The sequence below is a fragment of the Anguilla anguilla genome, chromosome 13, assembly GCF_013347855.1.
Source record: "Anguilla anguilla isolate fAngAng1 chromosome 13, fAngAng1.pri, whole genome shotgun sequence".
NCBI lineage: Eukaryota > Metazoa > Chordata > Actinopteri > Anguilliformes > Anguillidae > Anguilla > Anguilla anguilla.
Window position 1 is genome coordinate 3,207,019 of NC_049213.1, and position 22,700 is coordinate 3,229,718.

The 22,700-nt window shown below is 48.8% G+C and overlaps 1 protein-coding gene across 1 annotated transcript in view; it reads left to right on the forward strand.

Annotated features, from left to right (window-relative positions):
• The window catches only part of ppp1r16b (protein phosphatase 1, regulatory subunit 16B), a 104,952-nt gene that overhangs the window by 78,565 nt on the left and 3,687 nt on the right, over positions 1-22,700 (forward strand). Inside the window, exons 5-10 of the mRNA XM_035388786.1 lie at positions 12,993-13,096; positions 14,652-14,776; positions 18,252-18,377; positions 20,236-20,311; positions 21,551-21,680; positions 22,539-22,662. Coding sequence (XP_035244677.1) covers positions 12,993-13,096; positions 14,652-14,776; positions 18,252-18,377; positions 20,236-20,311; positions 21,551-21,680; positions 22,539-22,662 — 685 coding nt within the window. The remainder of the gene's footprint in view (positions 1-12,992; positions 13,097-14,651; positions 14,777-18,251; positions 18,378-20,235; positions 20,312-21,550; positions 21,681-22,538; positions 22,663-22,700) is intronic.

Sequence of the window (22,700 nt, forward strand, 5' to 3'; positions counted from 1 at the left end):
CAGATGTTTGAGTGCTTGTGCAGCGGTTTGAAATGCAGATGTTTTGAGTGCTTGTGCAGCAGTTTGAGATGCAGATGTTTGAGTGCTTGTGCGTTTTCCCCAGGCCTGCTGGACGGGCGGGCCTGTCTGTGTGGAAACGCACACGAGGCGCGTGATTCGCTGCGGTGGCCTGCGTTCGCTCAGTCACTTTACGATCTCTCCCCGCCGTTCTCGTACACTGAAAAGCTAATGTGGCATTTCTTCGAGCGAAGGCAGTTAGCCTCTGACGCGTGCGCTAGCCGAACTGTCATTACTCATTAATGCGGAGAGCGCTGTCGTCCAGGGGGAATACACGCCGCTCCGTATCCAGGTCAAGGACAAAGCGGCGTTCTGTCCCCTGGGATTGGAGCACATGACACTTCCAGTGACAATTAAGCCTACTCAGGAACACATGGTGTGTGTGTGTGTGTGTGTGTGTGTGTGTTTATGTGTGTGTGCACATGTGCATGAGTGTGCATGCACGCATGCACGTGTCTGTGCGTGTGCTCATTTTTGTATGTGTGTGTGTGTGTGTGTGTGTCTGTGCGTGTGCTCATTTTTGTATGTGTGTGTGTGTGTGTGTGTGCTTGTGTGTGTACACGCATACACACCATGTGTAGGCATTCAGAGGTCTGGGTATGTCCCAAACGGTCCTCACAATGCGAGTAGTTCAGTCATGTTGACATGCTGAATTCCACACGCTGCAGTGAAGATTACAGGCATGTCTCAGCCTCAGTCCTCCTTAGAGAACGTGTTTCATATATTTATCATTTATGCATTAATCTCTGCATGAAGGGAAGCACTGCTTGTGGAACCAGGAGCAGACTGGAATGTACCATAGCATGTGCATCATGGATAAAACATGCTGCATTTTATTTTTCCACCCACGCACACACACACACACGCACACACACACAGAAACACACACCCACAGGCACATACACACACACCCACACACACACACATCCGACACACATCCACACTTGCGCACACACACACACAAACACACACAGAAACGCACACCCACACACACAGGCACATACACATACACCCACACACATACACACAAACACATACACACATAAACACACACAGAAACACACACACAGGCAGATACACACATCCATACATGCACACACACACACACGCACACACACACACACACTCACTCGCTCAGCCTCTCTCTATCTCGCTCCATGTCCTGTAAATGTCTCAGCAACACTGCAGCTAATAAAGCTGGTGCAAAATCTCTCTAAACCGCAGTTTTGTGCTCATCCCCCCTGCCCCCTCCCATTTCTACTTTTCTATCTTTTACCTTTTCCTGAGAATTCCAATCTTTTGCCAGTGTTTTATAGTACAACATTGACAACACTCCAGTTTATTCTTCCCAAACTACAAAAGATCCTGTATTGTGTTATCCTGTGGGATAGGTTATTAATTCCTCCTCTTCCTGTCCCGCTCTCTTTTTCCCCTCTCCCTCTCTCTTTCCCAGAGGCCTCCTGGCCCTCCGTAAGATGCCGGGAACACTGCCCGTGTTGTTACCCTCTGTACGGAGGCGTTCGCTGCCCCCGTACGAACGCTGCTGCTGGCCTTAATCAGGGGTTATGAAAGAGACTTGTTATGTTCCTCAGCGCCACATTGTCTTTGTGCTGGAAGGACGGAGGGGTGGGGGGGGGGGGTGGGTGTTGACGGGATTACAGATAAACAAGCAGATTAATAACCTGTTTGTGGGCACAGCGATGTGCGGGTTTAAAAGATTTCTGGTCTCAGGGCTGGCACGGTAGATCTGGGTCGTAATCTCGCCCGCGATGAATACGTTCTGACGCGATGCGAGCGGTTGTCCACATCTGTCAGTCGCCGTGAAATCTTCCTCTTACTTGGAAAATAATTTGACTTGGGTCCGTGGAGCTGAGATGTGCAGTGTGATGTTGTCTGTGTCATGCAAGGGCCCATAAATGTCTCAGAACTCAGCAACTAATAAAGCTGGTATGAAACAAAACAAATCGTGGGATTAACCTTTTGTATGACTGGAAATATGCGGGCAATCCATGCTCCTTTTAGAATGTTCATTGTTTTGGGTTGGTCTCTGTTTTCCACAGACTTGGCATACATTCTGAAATACCCGATTGCATTTTTGGTGTTTACCTCTTATCTCAAAAACTGGTGGATTTTTGAGCTGTTGACAAAAAAGTTGTTTTTTTACGAATTGTGCCAAGACGTCATTGAGAGGAAAAAACATGAACAAATGACAATAAAATGATGGAATGCTTTGTAAAAAAACACTGTAAGAAACCTTCAAACAGCGGAAGTATCTGAGTGATTAAGGAACGCGTGTAGTCTTACCTGTTGCTGCTGGAACGGTATTAATTTAATGTTATCTCAATTATCTGACTCCAAAATAATGTTTTAACCTTTCCTCTGTGCAGTTATGCATAGAAGGAGACTGCGAGTGATCTACCAATAGTGTGGCTCTATACGGATCACTATCTATCGTTGTAGATGCGGACATACCTCTGGCTTGTGTAGCCTGCGTAAATACAATTGTGTATCTTAATACGGCACTAGTGTATAGGTGAGTGACTATGGGGTGCAGATATCCTGAGTTCTCTGCTTATGTTAGGACCTTAAAACTGCTAGGTGTGCAGCAGTAACAGTCAAAAAGGAATGGCAGGTTAAAGTGAATGCGGTTTATTTTACAGTATGTGCAATGATGTTATTATAATAATATGTAAATATATAAAAGTAATAATATAACGATGCAAGAGAGTGTGTGTGGTGAGATGGATATACGCGAATGGCGTGTAGGAAGTCATATTTACGAGTCTACCCAAACCATTGCACTTTTCCCCTTACATGTGTATGTATACTATGTATACACAAAGATATGTAAAACCCCAAGTCGTCAAATGAAGTCACAATCATAACATAACAGTACATTAATAATTCTGCTTACACTAAGCCTATCACACCAGGTTAATTTTATATATATATATCTGGTTGGGCCCTGACCCATAGGTATCATGATTTTAGCCAGCACCCCACCACCAAAAACACCAACTTGTTCCCTGTGACATCAGTTTTCCAACAGTAGAAAACATGATTTTTTCATGCAGAACCAAAGTTTTACACAATACTCATCCAGTCAGATGCTTTGTAACTGAGCACAGTCTCTTCATCACACACTGCTGACTCCCTGTCAGCACAGTAAACAGTAAACAGTCTGTTGTCTTCTGCGGGCCTGATAAGGTACACACTTCCGTGAACCGCGCTACAATACTCTCCTCTTCTAGCATCGCTCGTTCCTCAGTGATACATCACGGACTTCCTCCTAATTCTCCGTGCCCTTGTTTGGCACGCCCCTTGCGTGGACCCGGGCGGCGGTTTGGGAATGCTGAGCAGAGCGCAGTGATCTCCATGCTGATGAAGAAACCAACCCCGCGCTGGTGATGAAAGACGGGAGAGGTTAATGACGCTGCTGACCGTGGGCAGTGGTCGGCAGACGTACGGTGCAGTTCTCTTCTGTGCAGTGAACAAGGTGGATCTGCGTTAATTCACATTGGGCGGCGAGCTGCTTGGTTGGTGGGGAGAAGCTGTTGTTGGAAGGGTAGCGTGATTCCTCTGCATGCCGGCATTAACTTGCTCACCAATTACGTGCAGAATATCATCTCACTCGCGCGCGGAAACGTAGACCTTCTTAATTTAAAATAACTTTCCGAGGCACGTTTTTAATGAGGTACACACACGCAGACGCACATCCTCACACCTACATACACACAGACAGATACACACACACACACATCTTTTCACACATACAGATAGACACACAGGGACGCACGCACGCACACACACATCCTCTCACACCTTCTTACACGCACAGACAGACACACACACATGCTCACCCACACACACACACACACACTCACACTCACACACACACACACGCACACACACACACACACACATCTTCATACCTACATACACACAGACAGATACACACACATTCTCACCCACACACACACACACACACACACACACATCCTTTCACACACACAGACAGACACACAGGGACACACACACACACATGCACACACATCCTTCACACCTACATACACGCACAGACAGACACACTCACACATGCTCACCCACACACACACACACACACACACACACACACACACACATCCTCACACCTACATACACGCACAGACAGATACACAGGGACACACACGCTACATGCACACACACACACACACACACACACACACACAGCACTGGGAGGTAGGACAGGAGAGGGGTCTTCAGATGGGTCTGTTTTTATGTGAGAGGTATGTGTGAATGGCAGGAATGTGGGGTTATCAGGGGTTAATGCAGTCTGCCAGGCCTCCACAGCACGATCCGAGATATGAGGCTGGACTTTTCAACTTCCTCATTCCTGCAAAGGTTAGGGGACACGATTGTTATTTTGGTCCAGCGCTTTGAAACACCATCCCTCACTGGTCTCCAGTTCCTCACACTGCGCAGTGTGTACTCTGAAGGGTGCTGTGCAGTGCGTACTCTGAAGTGTGCATCCCTCACTGGTCTCCAGTTCCTCACACTGCGCAGTGTGTACTCTGAAGGGTGCTGTGCAGTGCGTACTCTGAAGTGTGCATCCCTCACTGGTCTCCAGTTCCTCACACTGCGCAGTGTGTACTCTGAAGGGTGCTGTGCAGTGCGTACTCTGAAGTGTGCATCCCTCAATGGTCTCCAGCTCCTCGCGCTGCGCAGTGCGTACTCTGAAGTGTTCTGCGCAGTGCGTACTCTGAAGTGCTCTGAACAGTGCATACTCTGTAGTGCGTTGTGGCCTGGAGCTCTTAGTCTGTGTGCTTTCGGTCAGGTTAATTAAAAGATAGCGCAGTAATTAAGTGAACGTGTGCAGAAGTGTGCAGACGGGCCCTGATCCTTCCGCATCCCTTCTGCTGAATCGATTTATCTGTCGCGGTGCGTTTTCTCGCTGTCCAGGGCTTGTGTTTGCAGTACTGGGGTGTGTGTGCACAGGGGTGTGGGGGGCGGGGGGGGGGGGGGGTATGGGGGGTTGATAACTCTGAAACATGGCTGCAATCGACCTGAGCACCAGAGGAAGGCCAGCACTGTAAACTGCACACCTGACTACTAAATAGCAGCTCAATCAGATCTCTAGCTGTTGAGTGAGGTGTGCTTTGTTAGGGTTGGAGTGTAAACCTAGAGGATGGTAGATCTTCAGGAACAGGGTTGGGCAGCCCTGGTTGAAAGAACGTCTGAGAGCAGTGTGATATCCCCGCTGACATTAACCGTTTCAAGAGCTCTGGGGAACATTGTGGCATCCCGGAAATCTGAGAGATGTGCATACAGGGAACGCTGGCTCTGCTTTTCCCAGAATATTTTTTCTACTTGAAAACGTGTTAGCTGTGTGGCACGGGACATCAGATGAAGCCAGCCATAGATGGGTGTGGAGCACGACTCAAAGTGCCCTGCTGCATCCTCTTTGCCCCCGTTCCTGCTCCCGGGAAGGGGTGCAGACACACCCCAAACACGTCCCGTGAGTGAACACGTCCCATAAAACGCGGGAGCCCCGCTTTGCTAATGTGAGACTTCCTGTCTCTTTTCAAGATGAGGCTTTATTTTGCTGAATTTCACCTCTGATAGAAAAGCGTTTTTTGGCTCAAACAAAACCGAGGCTTGTGCCTTTGCATACCTCCCCCCCCCCCCACATCCTTTAATCGAACCTCCTCTCTCCGTCTCTCCTCCCCCTCCCTCTCTCTCCTCCCTTCTCTCCTTTCCGCCTCTGATTTGACACGATTGCCGACGGTAAGCGCCAATGAAGTGGAGGATTAGAAAAACATTTTTCTTTTTTAAAAACATCTTGAATTCTTCATGAGAGAAGTTGCTCCTTCGTTACATCCCTCTCTGTCAGGAGTCTTTTATGTGAAACGGCTGCGCAGGGACGAACACCACTGCGGGCTGCATGCGCGGTGTGAACACTGGAGACCGCAAACTCGGCCATCTTCTGTTACCCACAGAAGATGGCACGCTCGGCTCTGAGTAGCTAGCATGTCAACACTCAGCTAATGCCTCTGTGTACAGACGGGTGATGTACTGCACTCTCTGATACTCTATCCTCCTGTTCAGTTCAGTTTACATATTCCGCGTTAGCATATTCCACTCTTTTTAATGTTGGGACCAAAATTAGAAACACTCTTTATATTGGGAGGGACCCAAATGAGGAATCAAAGTGGCGTTCTGGGACGGGGAACAGTCACGCCCAGCCCTTCTGCGTAAGTGCCTGTCCTCAAGGCCCCGCCTGAACAAAGCCTCCGTCCTCCTCCTCCGTCCTCAGGTCTGAGTTAAGCAGCCTGAACACTAGAGCCCCCAGCCTCCGTCCTCCTGTCTGAATTAAACAGCCTGAACACTAGAGCCCCCAGCCTCCGTCCTCCTGTCTGAGTTAAACAGCCTGAACACTAGAGCCCCCAGCCTCCGTCCTCCTGTCTGAGTTAAACAGCCTGAACACTAGAGTCCACAGCCTCCGTCCTCCTGTCTGAATTAAACAGCCTGAACACTAGAGCCCCCAGCCTCCGTCCTCCTGTCTGAGTTAAACAGCCTGAACACTAGAGCCCCCAGCCTCCGTCCTCCTGTCTGAGTTAAACAGCCTGAACACTAGAGTCCACAGCCTCCGTCCTCCTGTCTGAATTAAACAGCCTGAACACTAGAGCCCCCAGCCTCCGTCCTCCTGTCTGAGTTAAACAGCCTGAACACTAGAGCCCCCAGCCTCCGTCCTCCTGTCTGAGTTAAACAGCCTGAACACTAGAGCCCCCAGCCTCCGTCCTCCTGTCTGAGTTAAACAGCCTGAACACTAGAGCCCCCAGCCTCCGTCCTCCTGTCTGAGTTAAACAGCCTGAACACTAGAGCCCCCAGCCTCCGTCCTCCTGTCTGAGTTAAACAGCCTGAACACTGGAGCCCCCAGCCTTCGTCCTCCTGTCTGAGTTAAACAGCCTGAACACTAGAGCCCCCAGCCTCCGTCCTCCTGTCTGAATTAAACAGCCTGAACACTAGAGCCCCCAGCCTCCGTCCTCCTGTCTGAGTTAAGCAGCCTGAACACTAGAGCCCCCAGCCTCCGTCCTCCTGTCTGAATTAAACAGCCTGAACACTAGAGCCCACAGCCTCCGTCCTCCTGTCTGAGTTAAACAGCCTGAACACTAGAGCCCCCAGCCTCCGTCCTCCTGTCTGAATTAAACAGCCTGAACACTAGAGCCCCCAGCCTCCGTCCTCCTGTCTGATTTAAACAGCCTGAACACTAGAGCCCCCAGCCTCCGTCCTCCTGTCTGAGTTAAACAGCCTGAACACTAGAGCCCCCAGCCTCCGTCCTCCTGTCTCAAGTAAACAGCCTGAACATTAGAGCCCCCAGCCTCCGTCCTCCTGTCTGAGTTAAACAGCCTGAACACTAGAGCCCCCAGCCTCCGTCCTCCTGTCTGAATTAAACAGCCTGAACACTAGAGCCCCCAGCCTCCGTCCTCCTGTCTGAGTTAAACAGCCTGAACACTAGAGCCCCCAGCCTCCGTCCTCCTGTCTGAGTTAAACAGCCTGAACACTAGAGCCCCCAGCCTCCGTCCTCTTGTCTGATTTAAACAGCCTGAACACTAGAGCCCCCAGCCTCCGTCCTCCTGTCTGAGTTAAGCAGCCTGAACACTAGAGCCCCCAGCCTTCGTCCTCCTGTCTGAATTAAACAGCCTGAACACTAGAGCCCCCAGCCTCCGTCCTCCTGTCTGAATTAAACAGCCTGAACACTAGAGCCCCCAGCCTCCGTCCTCCTGTCTGAATTAAACAGCCTGAACACTAGAGCCCCCAGCCTCCGTCCTCCTGTCTGAATTAAACAGCCTGAACACTAGAGCCCCCAGCCTCCGTCCTCCTGTCTGAGTTAAACAGCCTGAACACTAGAGCCCCCAGCCTCCGTCCTCCTGTCTGAGTTAAACAGCCTGAACACTAGAGCCCCCAGCCTCCGTCCTCCTGTCTGAATTAAACAGCCTGAACACTGGAGTCCCCAGCCTCCGTCCTCCTGTCTGAATTAAACAGCCTGAACACTAGAGCCCCCAGCCTCCGTCCTCCTGTCTGAATTAAACAGCCTGAACACTGGAGTCCCCAGCCTCCGTCCTCCTGTCTGAATTAAACAGCCTGAACACTAGAGCCCCCAGCCTCCGTCCTCCTGTCTGAATTAAACAGCCTGAACACTAGAGCCCCCAGCCTCCGTCCTCCTGTCTGAATTAAACAGCCTGAACACTAGAGCCCACAGCCTCCGTCCTCCTGTCTGAGTTAAACAGCCTGAACACTAGAGCCCCCAGCCTCCGTCCTCCTGTCTGAGTTAAACAGCCTGAACACTGGAGCCCCCAGCCTCCGTCCTCCTGTCTGAGTTAAGCAGCCTGAACACTAGAGCCCCCAGCCTCCGTCCTCCTGTCTGAATTAAACAGCCTGAACACTAGAGCCCCCAGCCTCCGTCCTCCTGTCTGAGTTAAACAGCCTGAACACTGGAGCCCCAGCCTTCGTCCTCCTGTCTGAGTTAAACAGCCTGAACACTAGAGCCCCCAGCCTCCGTCCTCCTGTCTGAATTAAACAGCCTGAACACTAGAGCCCCCAGCCTCCGTCCTCCTGTCTGAGTTAAACAGCCTGAACACTAGAGCCCCCAGCCTCCGTCCTCCTGTCTGAATTAAACAGCCTGAACACTAGAGCCCCCAGCCTCCGTCCTCCTGTCTGAGTTAAACAGCCTGAACACTAGAGCCCCCAGCCTCCGTCCTCCTGTCTGAATTAAACAGCCTGAACACTAGAGCCCCCAGCCTCCGTCCTCCTGTCTCAAGTAAACAGCCTGAACATTAGAGCCCCCAGCCTCCGTCCTCCTGTCTGAGTTAAACAGCCTGAACACTAGAGCCCCCAGCCTCCGTCCTCCTGTCTGAATTAAACAGCCTGAACACTAGAGCCCCCAGCCTCCGTCCTCCTGTCTCAATTAAACAGCCTGAACACTAGAGCCCCCAGCCTCCGTCCTCCTGTCTGAATTAAACAGCCTGAACACTAGAGCCCCCAGCCTCCGTCCTCCTGTCTGAGTTAAACAGCCTGAACACTAGAGCTGAGTTAAACAGCCTGAACACTGAGTTAAACAGAAATGCACCTGGTGGGCAGGCTGCATGCTCTTCTACTAAAATAAATAAAAAAAGAATAAATTATGGCAGGCGGACATAGTTTGCCACAGACCGTATTTTGGTATCTTCACCCGAAAGGAATTTTTGTTATGTTTGGTTGTCGTAGCTGATTAATTTCTTCAGAGAATTTGGGGGAGGTATTTATGTGTGCCGGAGAGATAATTGGGGCGGGTGAGGAGAGAGTGGGACTCTCTGTCTCTGCCTCTTCCTGGTTTCAGTCATCACACCTGTTCTCTGTGGACTGCCAGGTGCGTTTGTGGCCGCCTGTTTCGAAGGCATGCTGGAGTTTAGATTGCTAGTTTCCCTCTGTTGTGCTGCATTTTATCTGCCAAGGTTTTCTGCTGGGGATTAGTCTCAATATGGAGCTCAGTAAATTTACAATCTGTTGTTACCTCAAAAAAGTGGTCAAACTACACATTCTCATTCGTTGGGTCAATATAAAAAAGTTGTTGATGTCATTGTTTTTGTAGACTATGATGTTTTGTGGCAAGTTGTTCCAGGGTGTCTTGTCCTGTGTGGAGCTGGGTGCTCTCCAGCGCCTCCTACTGGTGGCAGCGTGGGCCGGCCTGTTTCAGACGAACCCGGAGTTTGAGCGCTTTTTCTCCCTCTCGGGGGGGGCGGGGGGGGGGGGGGGGACTTGCGCCGTGAACTTGCGTGAACTCCGCAGAGTTCAGGGAGGGATTTTTCAGCAAGCGTTTTATCTGGCGCTCTATTCTGGGTGTGTGATGGAGGGCCCTGTGGTTCAGACTCGTAAACTTGGGCTGCAGCGCTGTCTCCTCCCCCCACCCCCACCCCCACCCCGGTGTACAGAACGGCTTCGGTCCTGCAGCCACGGGTGCGCTCAGCGGCTGAGTGTGTGTGATTTAGCGTCCCAGACGTCGCCCCCCCCACCCCCCCAAACCACCCTCTCGGGTTTTAGCGTCTAGTCCTTCACGCCGATTCGAATCAGGTGCTTTATTTGGTTTCCTTGTTTGGTGGTTTTTTTTTGTTTTTGGTGACGTGCTTGGGGCGTACGAACGATCGGAGGTGCGATGATTTGATAGAGTTTTGCTCAGGGGTCAGGGCATCGTGCTCGGTAAAGGAGGCTTTATCCAGGCGTTAATTATCCTGTGGAAAACCTTCCCCAGATTACTGCTCACAGAGATGTCTCAGTAATTGCTTGGGACAAATTTGTCTCCACTTTTAAATGTAGGGGTAATCAAGCCTTGGTTCCAGATCTCAGGGAAACACCCAGCATTCAGGACTAAATGAAACGCTTTACATTCTCCACACTCTCTCTCTCCTTCTCCTCTCTCCCCTTTCTCTCTCTCTCTCAGATTCAGATGTTCTTTATTGGCATGACAATGCATTGTATCATATTACAGTGTATTGCAGCAGTACGAATGGTAGCAATACAGAAACAGCATTTAATATCTAATGACACAAAGTGGTTATGATATTATCATATTTATTGTGTTGTCAAACATTTAACAATGTTTTCTCTGACTCTCTCTTCCCCCCTCTCTCTCGCTCCCCCTCCCCCCCTCTCTCCGACTCTCTCTCCTCTCTCTCTCTCTCTCCACCCCATCTCTCGCTCTCTCTCTGACTCTCCCTCCTCTCTCTCTCTCTCTCTGACTCCCCTCTCTCTCTCTCTCTCTCTCTCTCTCAGTGCTGCATTGATAACTATGAGGACATGGTGAAGATCCTTCTGAACCGCGGGGCGAGCGTGAACGCTCAGGACAACGAGCTGTGGACGCCGCTGCACGCTGCGGCCACCTGCGGCCATGCTGGTCTGGTCAAGATCCTCATCAGCCAGTGAGTCACTGCGCCGAAGAGTCACAGCTACACAGAGTCAGAGCTCCAGTGAGTCAGAGCTCCATAGAGTCACAGCTACATAGAGTCACAGCTACATAGACCCTGAGCTCCATAGACTCAGAGCTCCATAGAGTCACAGCTCCATAGAGTCACAGCTCCAGTGAGTCACAGCTCCAGTGAGTCACAGCTCCAGTGAGTCAGAGCTCCATAGAGTCAGAGCTCCAGTGAGTCAGAGCTCCATAGAGTCAGAGCTCCAGTGAGTCAGAGCTCCATAGAGTCAGAGCTCCATAGACTCAAGAGCTCCATAGAGTCACAGCTCCAGTGAGTCAGAGCTCCAGTGAGTCACAGCTCCATAGAGTCAGAGCTCCATAGAGTCAGAGCTCCAGTGAGTCAGAGCTCCATAGAGTCAGAGCTCCAGTGAGTCAGAGCTCCAGTGAGTCAGAGCTCCATAGACTCAAGAGCTCCATAGAGTCACAGCTCCAGTGAGTCAGAGCTCCAGTGAGTCACAGCTCCATAGAGTCAGAGCTCCATAGAGTCAGAGCTCCAGTGAGTCAGAGCTCCATAGAGTCAGAGCTCCAGTGAGTCAGAGCTCCATAGAGTCAGAGCTCCAGTGAGTCAGAGCTCCAGTGAGTCAGAGCTCCATAGAGTCAGAGCTCCATAGAGTCACAGCTCCAGTGAGTCACAGCTCCATAGAGTCACAGCTCCATAGAGTCAGAGCTCCAGTGAGTCAGAGCTCCAGTGAGTCACAGCTCCATAGAGTCAGAGCTCCATAGAGTCAGAGCTCCATAGAGTCAGAGCTCCAGTGAGTCAGAGCTCCAGTGAGTCACAGCTCCATAGACTCAGAGCTCCATAGAGTCAGAGCTCGGCACCACCCTGCCCCACCCCCCCTTTGTTCTCTACGCTTTCTACATGTCATTTTGCTTCTTTACTCATAATTATGAAAATAAATATGTGTTTATACTGGTACTCTGAACAATGATTTCTGTTTGCATGTGCCAGAGGAAACGGGTAATACACCACTAGAGGCGTGCTGTGACTGCACAAGCTGCTTTGGTGTTATTTGAAGTGTGTTTTCATGCTGGAAACCAAAAACTCACAAGTGCTCCAACACAGCCATTACACAGCCTGTGGGGCGTCAGAAACGTGTTAAGCATCTTGCTTAAGCCTGGGCTGTGGAAAGCACACACTATAACAGAAATAATATCAGAAACAGCAGAAGGCGAGCTGCCCTTTTAATGACAGGGGGAATCCAGGCAGTTAAGAGCTGCTCTGATCCTGCATTACTGAACACAGAACACCCTGTCATGCTGGAAAATTCACAGTATGAATAAAATTAGATTTGTATTTACACAGTAGGGAGCGAGATTAAACACACAAATTGGGGGGGTCTGCTGGGTATAACAGGTTCAGTCCACACTGAACACTGTCAGTGTACCCTGAACACGTTCAATGCACACTGCACACTGTTAATTAACACTGAACACTGTCATTGCCCACTGAACACTGTTAATTAACACTGAACACTGCCAATCCCCACTGAACACTGTTCATTAACACTGAACACTGTCAATGCACACTGAACACTCAGTGCACACTGAACACTATCAGTGCACACTGAACACGTTCAATGCACACTGAACACTGTTAATTAACACTGAACACTGTCAATGCCCACTGAACACTGTCAGTGCCCACTGAGCACTATCAATGCACGCTGAACACTATCAGTGCACACTGAACATTTTCAATGTACACTGAACACTCTAAATGCAAAATGGTTTTAGTCTTAAATGTTTTCACTGAAAGAGAATGAATGTTTTCCATTATATTTTTTTCCTCCATGTCCTTAATGTTCAGTGTGAGTCTTAAGAATATGGAGCGGACAATCGGGGAAGTGAAAGGATTCTGTGGGCCCTGCTTTATGACCACTTCCCGCCCCCTCCCCACCCCCCCCCCCCCCCCCCCCCCCCCCTCCCCCCGCAGTGGAGCTGACCTCTTGGCGGTTAATTCCGACGGAAACATGCCCTACGACCTGTGCGAAGACGACCCCACGCTGGACATCATAGAGACGGCCATGGCTAACCGCGGTGAGCTGGCGGGGGACGGACCTGGTCAGGAGGACCGCGGTCCGCGGCGGCTGCGGCAGCCGGTCGTGATGTCATCTGCGAGTGTGTCGTTGAGATTCTGAGACTAATTCCTTCAGTGTTAATCAATGGGAACTTTTTAAATATGAAATCTTAAATATCTCAAACATTATTTGAGCTATTGACACAAAAAGCAGAAATAGTGCAATCCCACACCAGCTGAAGCTGCTGGCCATACTGAAGGTAACAGTAAGTTGGCTCTTTCAAGCCAACATAAACTACGTAATTACATAAACAAATATGCACAATTGAACTACAATAAAAATGGTGGAGGTATTACACCTGGTGCAACATGCTTTACAGATGGCACTGAGGTTTAAAACCGCGACCTGTACTACATATGAAATACATACATGCAAAAACACATATTTCAAACATACATATGTGCATTACTGCCCATCCCTTGCTCTCTGTTAGGTTCCTATCACATGTTTTTATACTTTAAGGTGAGTGAGTCATGCTGCATCCCAGAGAGCCTGGGGAATGGTTGCAGTTGCGTTGTCATAACGTGCGCTTGTCACTCTTTTCCCATTGGCTCACACTGCCTGGGGGGAGGGGCTTAGTGGTGTGAATGAGGCCCTGTATGGACAGGCTAAGAAGGTAAACCGGACAAGCTAAGTGGAGCTGCCCAGCACAGCTCATGTCTGTCCGTACGTTCCTAGCGCCGTACCTGTGGGTACCTTCACACGTCCGACCAGTGAACAGCCGGGCGTTATAGTATAGACCTGCCCGGGCTGCTGGGAGCGAACTGAGCGCGCTCAGAGCAACCCCCCGGTGATCCGGCCGGTCAGTGCGAGTGCGGCCCCTCCCCCCTGCGTGTGACTGGCGGCTCAGCAGAGGCCCGGAGATTAGGGCGGGGCCGGGACAGGCCGTGCAGCACACGTGAGGGGTGCATTGTGTGTTACCGGGGGTAACGAGGCCACGTGGGGGGGATCGCTGGGGGAGGAGCCCCATGCTAATCCCTCTCTCTGACCTCACAGGAGGGTCCCCAAATTACCCAGCACACCACGGTGACTCATTCCTACGGCTGGACTGATATTCCGCTGTTCAGTTTAATAAAAAAAAGGGGCTTCTCGCTGCAAGCTCGGGTGTCATCGAAGCTTAACGCTTGCACCGTTAATTATGGCATTGATTCATTTTTAATTACAGCTGCTCAGATGCTGGTGCAAACCCGGAGAATTCTAAACTGGATATGCTACCGAACAAAACTTAAAATCGCGAGAGAAGTTCTGAATGTTGGTGAAAACAGTCGTTTCTTTTAAAATTGTCATGGACGTCTGCTGAATGAAGATTTAAAGCACTTCAACGTGCTAATTAGCTGAAGCATCTCATCAGTGAAAGAAAGGAGTCGTTACACATGACACTGTAATCAGTCTCAGTGGGTGGTCCCTCCCCGGGCTGTTTTTAGGAAAGCGGCTCTCTTGACGGTTTGAAGATGTGGAACTTCAGTGGACTGCTTCCCCGGTGATTGACGGTGTCATGCTCTTTTGATTGACAGGTATCACTCAGGAGATGATCAACGAGACGCGGGCCTCTGTGGAGCGGAGGATGCTGGGAGATATACAGGCCCTGCTCCGGGACAATGAAGACGTCAACCTGCAGGACTCACAAGGGGCTACGCTGGTGAGACATGCAACACCCCCACCCCAATGCCAGTACTGTCAATCAACCAACCAGCCAATCAGAAAACCAACCAGTCACTTACTCACAACCAGCCAATCAGCAAACCAACCAGTCACCTACTCACAACCAGCCAATCAGAAAACCAACCAGTCACCTACTCACAACCAGCCAATCAGCAAACCAACCAGTCACCTACTCACAACCAGCCAATCAGCAAACCAACCAGTCACCTGCTCACAACCAGCCAATGAGCAAACCAACCAGTCACCTACTCACAACCAGCCAATCAGCAAACCAACCAGTCACCTGCTCACAACCAGCCAATCAGCACACCAACCAGTCACCTACTCACAACCAGCCAATCAGCAAACCAACCAGTCACCTACTCACAACCAGCCAATCAGCAAACCAACCAGTCACCTACTCACAACCAGCCAATCAGCAAACCAACCAGTCGCCTACTCAATCAGTCTATTAACCAACCAGTCATTAAATTAGCCAGTACTGTCAATCAACCAACCAGCCAATCAGCACACCAACCAACCAGTCACCTGCTCACAACCAGCCAGTCAGCAAACAACCAGTCACCTACTCACAACCAGCCAATTAACCAACCAGTCATTCAATTAGCCAGTACTGTCAATCAGCTAACCAGCCAATCAGTAAACCAACCAGTCAATCAATCAGCCAATTAACCCTCTGTTCAAACAATCATTCAACCAGCCAGTCAGCCAATCAATCAGCTAACCTATCAGTAAACCAACCAGTCATGCAATCAATAAACCGAAGTCAGCCAATCAGAAAATATTCATTGTTCAGTTGTGAATTAAAAAGAATAATGCCAAACAATGTGAAAATGTATTTCTGTCAGGGTTGCATTCAAGGTTAATCTAAAAGGTGAGATTAAAGCATTAAAGCACCTGTGTTTGGTTACTCCAGTGTGTTAGTGCGAAGCAGCAGGGGTGGGATGGGGGGGAGAAGGGGGTGGGGCACGAGGGGGGAGGTGTGGGGGAGGGGAAAGGAAAATAGGGAAGCCGGAGCGCTATTAAACCGATAGGCTAACTTCCCCTTATGAGGACAGCATGTAACGTCTGGGCACACCCGGCCCTGGCATTTCCTCCTTTGTTCAGATTAGGGCTTCTGCTGCCAAAACACACTTTGGTCCAGCTTTTCCCCTTCTGGATGTGTTCAGAGTGTTTCACTGCAGGGTTGAACGTGCAAGTGGAGGAGGAAGTGTTAAAAAAAAACAGCACAGCGTAAAGCTATGGAAATGGAAGCGCACAAAACTTAAAGATGAAAAGAGAGACCTTTTATTTGTTGTCTGTGGCAAGAATTGTAAGAGGTGATATCAGAGAAATTAAAGCTTTGGTTTGCTTTGCTGATTAGCTTACTGCTGCGGATTGTATGTGGTGGTGATATTGTACCGGGGGACATCTGCATTCGTGTTCTGTATCGCCCCTTGGTGTTGTGCAGCCAGTTTAGTGGCTGTGTACCTATGGTGTCATCCACGGTCACAGAACATGTGACCACAGAGAGACGTTTCCTATGCCTCTGACGGACTGGTGGTTTGAGTCCCTCGTGTGGTTTTGTGTAGCTGCACGTTCGTTCTCTCTCAGCAAACGCGACGCTGATCTGAGGCCTCAGAACACAACTGTTTCGCACTGAAAGGGAAATCTGCGTTTCTGAGAGGCTGGCTGCAGCGAGCCTTTTATGTGCATTGCAAACAAGGAAAGCAATTGTCCCAATCCATTTAAAATAGAATGCAGACTTTGGACTGCACATTAAAGCAAGCTTCTTTACTGTAAACCTGTCAGCTTTTGTTGCCTAGTCCACGTTTTACGTAACTGGATTTTGTATGAAGAAATGCATGCTTGCATGCACACACACACACACACACACACACACACAAACACACGATCCACAGTTCAGACTGTAGTGTTTTGAGGCTAAAGGCCGTTGTAGGTGAAGGGATGATCCTTCTGGTTTGCCAGTTGTCCCCTGCTAATTAACTTAGGGATTTACCCACAGTGCACAGCTCACTGCCTGGGCTTAGTGCTGATTGGCCAATCCCCGTCACCAGCCCCTCCTGCAGTCTGCACCCTCAGAAGTAGAACTTTTTTTCCCCACTCTCAAGACATACAGCAGCAAACACACACATTGACTGCTGCCCCCTAGTGATGGATCTCTGTATGTGCAGCTAACGATGCTGCAGCGGAGTCTACCAACCACTGCCTAAGTCTGTGGCAATGCACTTTTCAAAAACATAGTTTTAAAAGAGCAGTAGTCCCTGGACTTTTTACATTTGTAATGTGACAAAGCTCTAATGTGTATGCTATTAGCGAACAGATTTTTATGTGAAACTTAGCTTTTTTGCTGCCATCTTGACCTGGACTTCTTGGAAGAAGAGATACTGTATCCCAACAAGACCTTGCTGGCTAAATAAAGGAGAGATAAATAAAGATAATTTGTATAAACAGCCTTATCTTGCATGCGGTGTGGTGGGAGAACATTACAGGCCATTCAGCCCATCCAGCGTGTTTATTCAGAATGACTTTACATTAGAGTCGCTTAGCACACACTCTTATCCAGAGTTACACACACTAGTGGGAACATCACTGTTCCCCCCAGTCATCCATCTCTGCACCCACAAGGTCCATGTCCCTATCTCTGCCTCTCAGTTCTCTCTCTCTTTCTCTGAAGCTGTGTTTCAGTTCTTTTTTTCTCTCTGAAGTCTGAAGTCTCAGAGTTATTCTCTCTGAAGCTGAGAGTCTCAGAGTTATTCTCTCTGAAGCTGAGAGTCTGAGTTATTCTCTCTCTGAAGCTGAGAGTCTCTGAGTTGTTCTTTCTGTCTGAAACTGAGTGTCTCTGAGTTATTTTCTCTCTGAAGCTGAGAGTCTCTGAGTTATTTTCTCTGAAGCTGAGTGTCTGTGTTATTCTCTCTCTCTGAAGCTGAGTGTCTGTGTTATTCTCTCTCTCTGAAGCTGAGTCTCTGAAGTATTCTGTCTCTCTGAAGCTGAGATTCTGAGTTGTTCTGTCTCTCTGAAGCTTAGAGGCTCTGAGTTGTTCTCTCTCTCTCTGAAGCTGAGAGTCTGAGTTGGTCTCTCTCTCTGAAGCTTAGAGGCTCTGAGTTATTCTGTATCTCTGAAGCTGAGTCTCTGAGTTATTCTCCCTCTCTGAAGGTGAGAGTCTGAGTTGATCTTTCTCTGAAGCTGAGAGTCTGAGTTATTCTCCCTCTCTGAAGGTGAGAGTCTGAGTTGGTCTCTCTGAAGCTGAGAGTCTGAGTTGTTCTGTCTCTCTGAAGCTGAGTCTCTGAGTTATTCTCCCTCTCTGAAGGTGAGACTCAGAGTTGGTCTCTCTCTGAAGCTGAAGTTATTTTCTCTTTCTGAAGCTGAGTCTCTGAGTTATTCTCCCTCTCTGAAGGTGAGAGTCTGAGTTGGTCTCTCTCTGAAGCTGAAGTTGTTCTCTCTTTCTGAAGCTGCACGTCGCTGCAGCGAATGGGTATGTCCAGGCAGCGGAGCTTCTGTTGGAAGGCGGAGCCAGGATGGACCAGCGGGACTCAGACGGATGGCAGCCCCTCCACGCTGCTGCCTGCTGGGGTCAGGTAAGATATCCACACAGGTAATATACACATCTACACAGGTAATATACATACAGGTATTTACACATATCCACAGAGGTAATATACACATACAGGTATTTACACATATCCACAGAGGTAATATACATATCTGCACAGGTATTATACATACAGGTATTTACACATATTCACACAGGTAATTATACATATACACACAGGTAATATACACATACATACAGATATTATACAGGTACATACAGGTATTATACATACAGGTATTTACACATATCCACACAGGTAATATACATATCTACACAGGTATTATATATACAGGTATTCACACATATCCACACAGGTAATTATACATATACACACAGGTAATATACACATACAGACAGCTATTATACAGGTACATACAGGTATTATACATACAGGTATTTACACATACCCACACAGGTTATTATACACGTCCACACAGGTATTGTACATATCCACACAGGTAATTATACGTGTACACATGGGTAATTATACATATGCACACAAGTGATTGTACACATACATACAGGTATTTATACAGATATTTATACATATATACATACAGGTGTGTACAGATGGGATTTATGCAATACACACAGATATGCACACAGATATTTACACACATGCACACACACACAGGCATGCATACACACTGGTATGTACACATAAGCATGTGTATGTACACACATTCACACATGCACTGTATGCACACACACATGCACACACACATGCACGTACGCTTGCATAAATATGTAAACTCATACATGCTCGTGTTGTGTTATATTGCAGCAAGGGAAAAACTGCAGTTACACTGTAAGGAGGGAGGACGAAATTAGCGATTTTGTTGTTTAAAGCTGAGGCGTTCGAGCCCTAGCGCTTCATCAGGGTTTAATCAGAAGCACAACACAACTGTGCCGCCCCATATCGCGTTTACTTTGTTTTCTCAGTTCAACTTTTATTATTATGATAATGATTCAAGATTAGGGCTCACGTTAAAAAAACTGTCTCAGAGTAGCTTAATAACAATGATAATAACACGTTATATTTCTAAAGTGCTTCTCGTGAGGCCGAAGCTGCTGTACTGAGCAAGCAGGACAGTCGTGACACAGGCTCCGAGAACAATGGCGGCAGGAAGCGATTAGCAGCCACAAACAGGAAGTTCAGTGATGTCACGGTTCATGCACAGGGTCCACTGCCAAATCAGTATCCACAATACAGTCGAAGAGGGGGCCTTTGGGGCGGTCTGAAGGTTTTTGGCAGGAGTGTGATGTTCTGATTGGATGTGGGTGTGGCGTCAGGTTTGGATTTGATGTGGGTGGGCGTCAGGTTTGGATTGGATGTGGGTGGGCGTCAGGTTTGGATTGGATGTGGGTGGGCGTCAGGTTTGGATTGGATGTGGGCTGGTGTGAGTTTGGATTGGATGTGGGTGGGCGTCAGGTTTGGATTGGATGTGGGTGGGAGTCAGGTTTGGATTGGATGTGGGTGGGGGTCAGGTTTGGGTGGGATGTGGGTGGGAGTCAGGTTTGGGTGGGATGTGGGTGGGGGTCAGGTTTGGGTTGGATGTGGGTGGGAGTCAGGTTTGGATTGGATGTGGGTGGGGGTCAGGTTTGGGTGGGATGTGGGTGGGAGTCAGGTTTGGGTGGGATGTGGGTGGAGGTCAGGTTTGGGTTGGATGGGGGTTTGGGTTGGATGTGGGCTGGGGTCAAGTTTGGGTTGGATGTGGGCTGGGGTCAGGTTTGGGTTGGATGGGGGTTTGGGTTGGATGTAGGTTGGGGTCAGGTTTGTATTGGATGTGGGCCGGGGTCAGGTGAGAAGTGTTCACAGCAGTGGTGTCTCCCCCTTGCAGATGCAGGTTGCAGAGCTGCTGGTTTCCCACGGTGCCAGTCTGAACTCCAAAACCTTCCTGGACGAAACGCCCATTGGTGAGTCTGCCAGGGTCTTGGGTGGCACGGTGGTACAGTGGTTAGCTCTGCCTCGCACAAAGGAGGTTTTGGGTTTGAATCCTCTGTGTGTTTCTGTGTTTGCTTTGGTTTATAATCCTGCCATATCTTAGAACGGATGACATAACATAACATAATGAGGAGAACAGGCCATTCAGCCCAGTCACCATTTTCCTGTGCAAGTCCACCGTGTTTAGCTGTGGTGACTGCTGTTCTCATAACCACTGAGTTTTGGGTTCAAATCCTGAGATCTCAATAGCTCAAATATAGACTAAGCTGTCAGAATTTGTGAGATTTTCAGATGTCCTCCTGTGTAGGTCTTACTGTTCTGCATTAATGTTACACAGTATCTTTCTCATTTATATAGTATAAGTTAAGACAGTATACACTCTTATGCAGCTCATCTCACTTTCCGTCTGTCAGAAATGGTTTTATGGCGTTCATTTGGACGGCTGGATATTACTGAATTTGGATTTTTCAAATTTGATCCGATCCAGCGTACGTTGGGGGCATCTCTTTTGGGATTTAAACCCGCAGCACCGCAGTGTTACATCAGTTAAATAAACCGGTGTTTGCAGTCCCTCAGGGTGTAACGTATGCACAGATGGTCAAAGCCATAGGTTAGGGGTTTATTTAGATTTTTAACCGTGACAAACTGACTCTGGCCTGAGGAAGAGAGCGATGGCCTCTGTGATGTCCCATTCTCTCTCTGTCACACTCTCTCACACACACACACACTCTCTCTCTCTCACACTCTCTTACACACACACACACACACACACACACTCTCTCTCTCTCACACTCTCTCTCACACACACACACACACACTCTCTCTCTCTCACACTCTCTCTATCCCTCTCACGCACTTTCTCACACACACTCTCTTTCTCTCTCGTATACACACACACTCTCTCTCTCTTACACACACACACACACACTCTCTTATGCATATACACGTACTCTCGTACACACACTCACACACATACTCTCTCTCTCTCTCTCTCCCTCACACACACACACACACACTCTCTCTCCCTCACACACACTCACACCCTCTCTCTCTCACACCCACACACACACTGTCCTCTCTCTCACACACTCTCACACACACTCTCTCTCTCTCTCTCTCACACACTCTCACACTCTCTCTCTCCCTCTCTCTCTCGCTCACTCTCACACTCTCACACTCACTCTCTCTCTCTCTCCTCTCTCTCTCTCCAGACCTGTGTGAAGACGAGGAGTTCCGCGCCCTGCTGCTCGACCTGAAGCACAAGCATGACATCATCATGAAGTCACAGCTGAAGCACAAGACCTCCCTGTGCCGGCGCACCTCCAGCGCAGGCAGCCGAGGGTAAGCACCGCCCTCTGCTGGGCAAATGTAGGTACTGTCACCACAGGGCTTGCAATCCACAAGCCGTAATAGGAACATCACATTTTTATGTACCAAATAATGCACTGGCAACCTCTTTCAAGCAGTGTTTACTGATATATTTACACACTACTTTTTATAAATTGTAAATGCCATTCTCAGGTGTACTGGTGTAAATTTCATACTTTACTTTCATACCCAGAAGAGGCAAATAATATATAGATTTCTGACTAAATCAATCAGAAGTGGTGCAATGAATAACACGGTCGCCTCACAGCAAGAAGGTCGTGGGTTCGAATCCCGGCTTGGGGCCTTTCTGTGTGGAGTGTGCATGTTCTCCCCGTGTCTGTGTGAGTTTCCTCCCACAGTCCAAAGACATGCAGTCAGCTACTTGGAGATTCTAAATTTTCCTTTGGGTATGAGTGTGTGAGTGAAGGGTGTGTGTGCTCTGCGATGGATTGGTGACTTGTCCAGAGTGCATTCCTGTCTCTTGCCCAATGCATGCTGGGATAGGCTCCAGCCCCCTCCACAGGAAATGAAAATAGATGAATGGATGAAAATAACTTCTTTAAAAACCTATTTTTAAAACTTATTTTCATTCTTATGTGACTGTTTGATCTGTATGACTGTTTTTCAGTGATTATTGCCTCTATTCTGTTTTACTTTTTTATTTTACCGACATATTACATCTAGCCAGTCCTCTCACTTGTGTTTGTATCTTTGTGTGCCTATATGTATGCCTTTGTGTTTGTCTATGTGTGTGTGCATGCTTTCGCGTGTGCGTATGTGTGTGTGTGTGTGTGCATCTGTGTATGTGTGTGTCTGAACGTGCGTCTGCAGTAAGGTCGTGAGGAGGGCCAGCCTATCGGACCGGAACAATCTGTGCAGGAAGGAGTACGAGACGGAGGCCATCGTGTGGAGGGGCGGGAGGGAGGAGGAGTCCGACCAGGAGAACAGCCAATCGGTGAGCAGGGGGCTGGGGCTTCAGGGCTGGCATTGGGT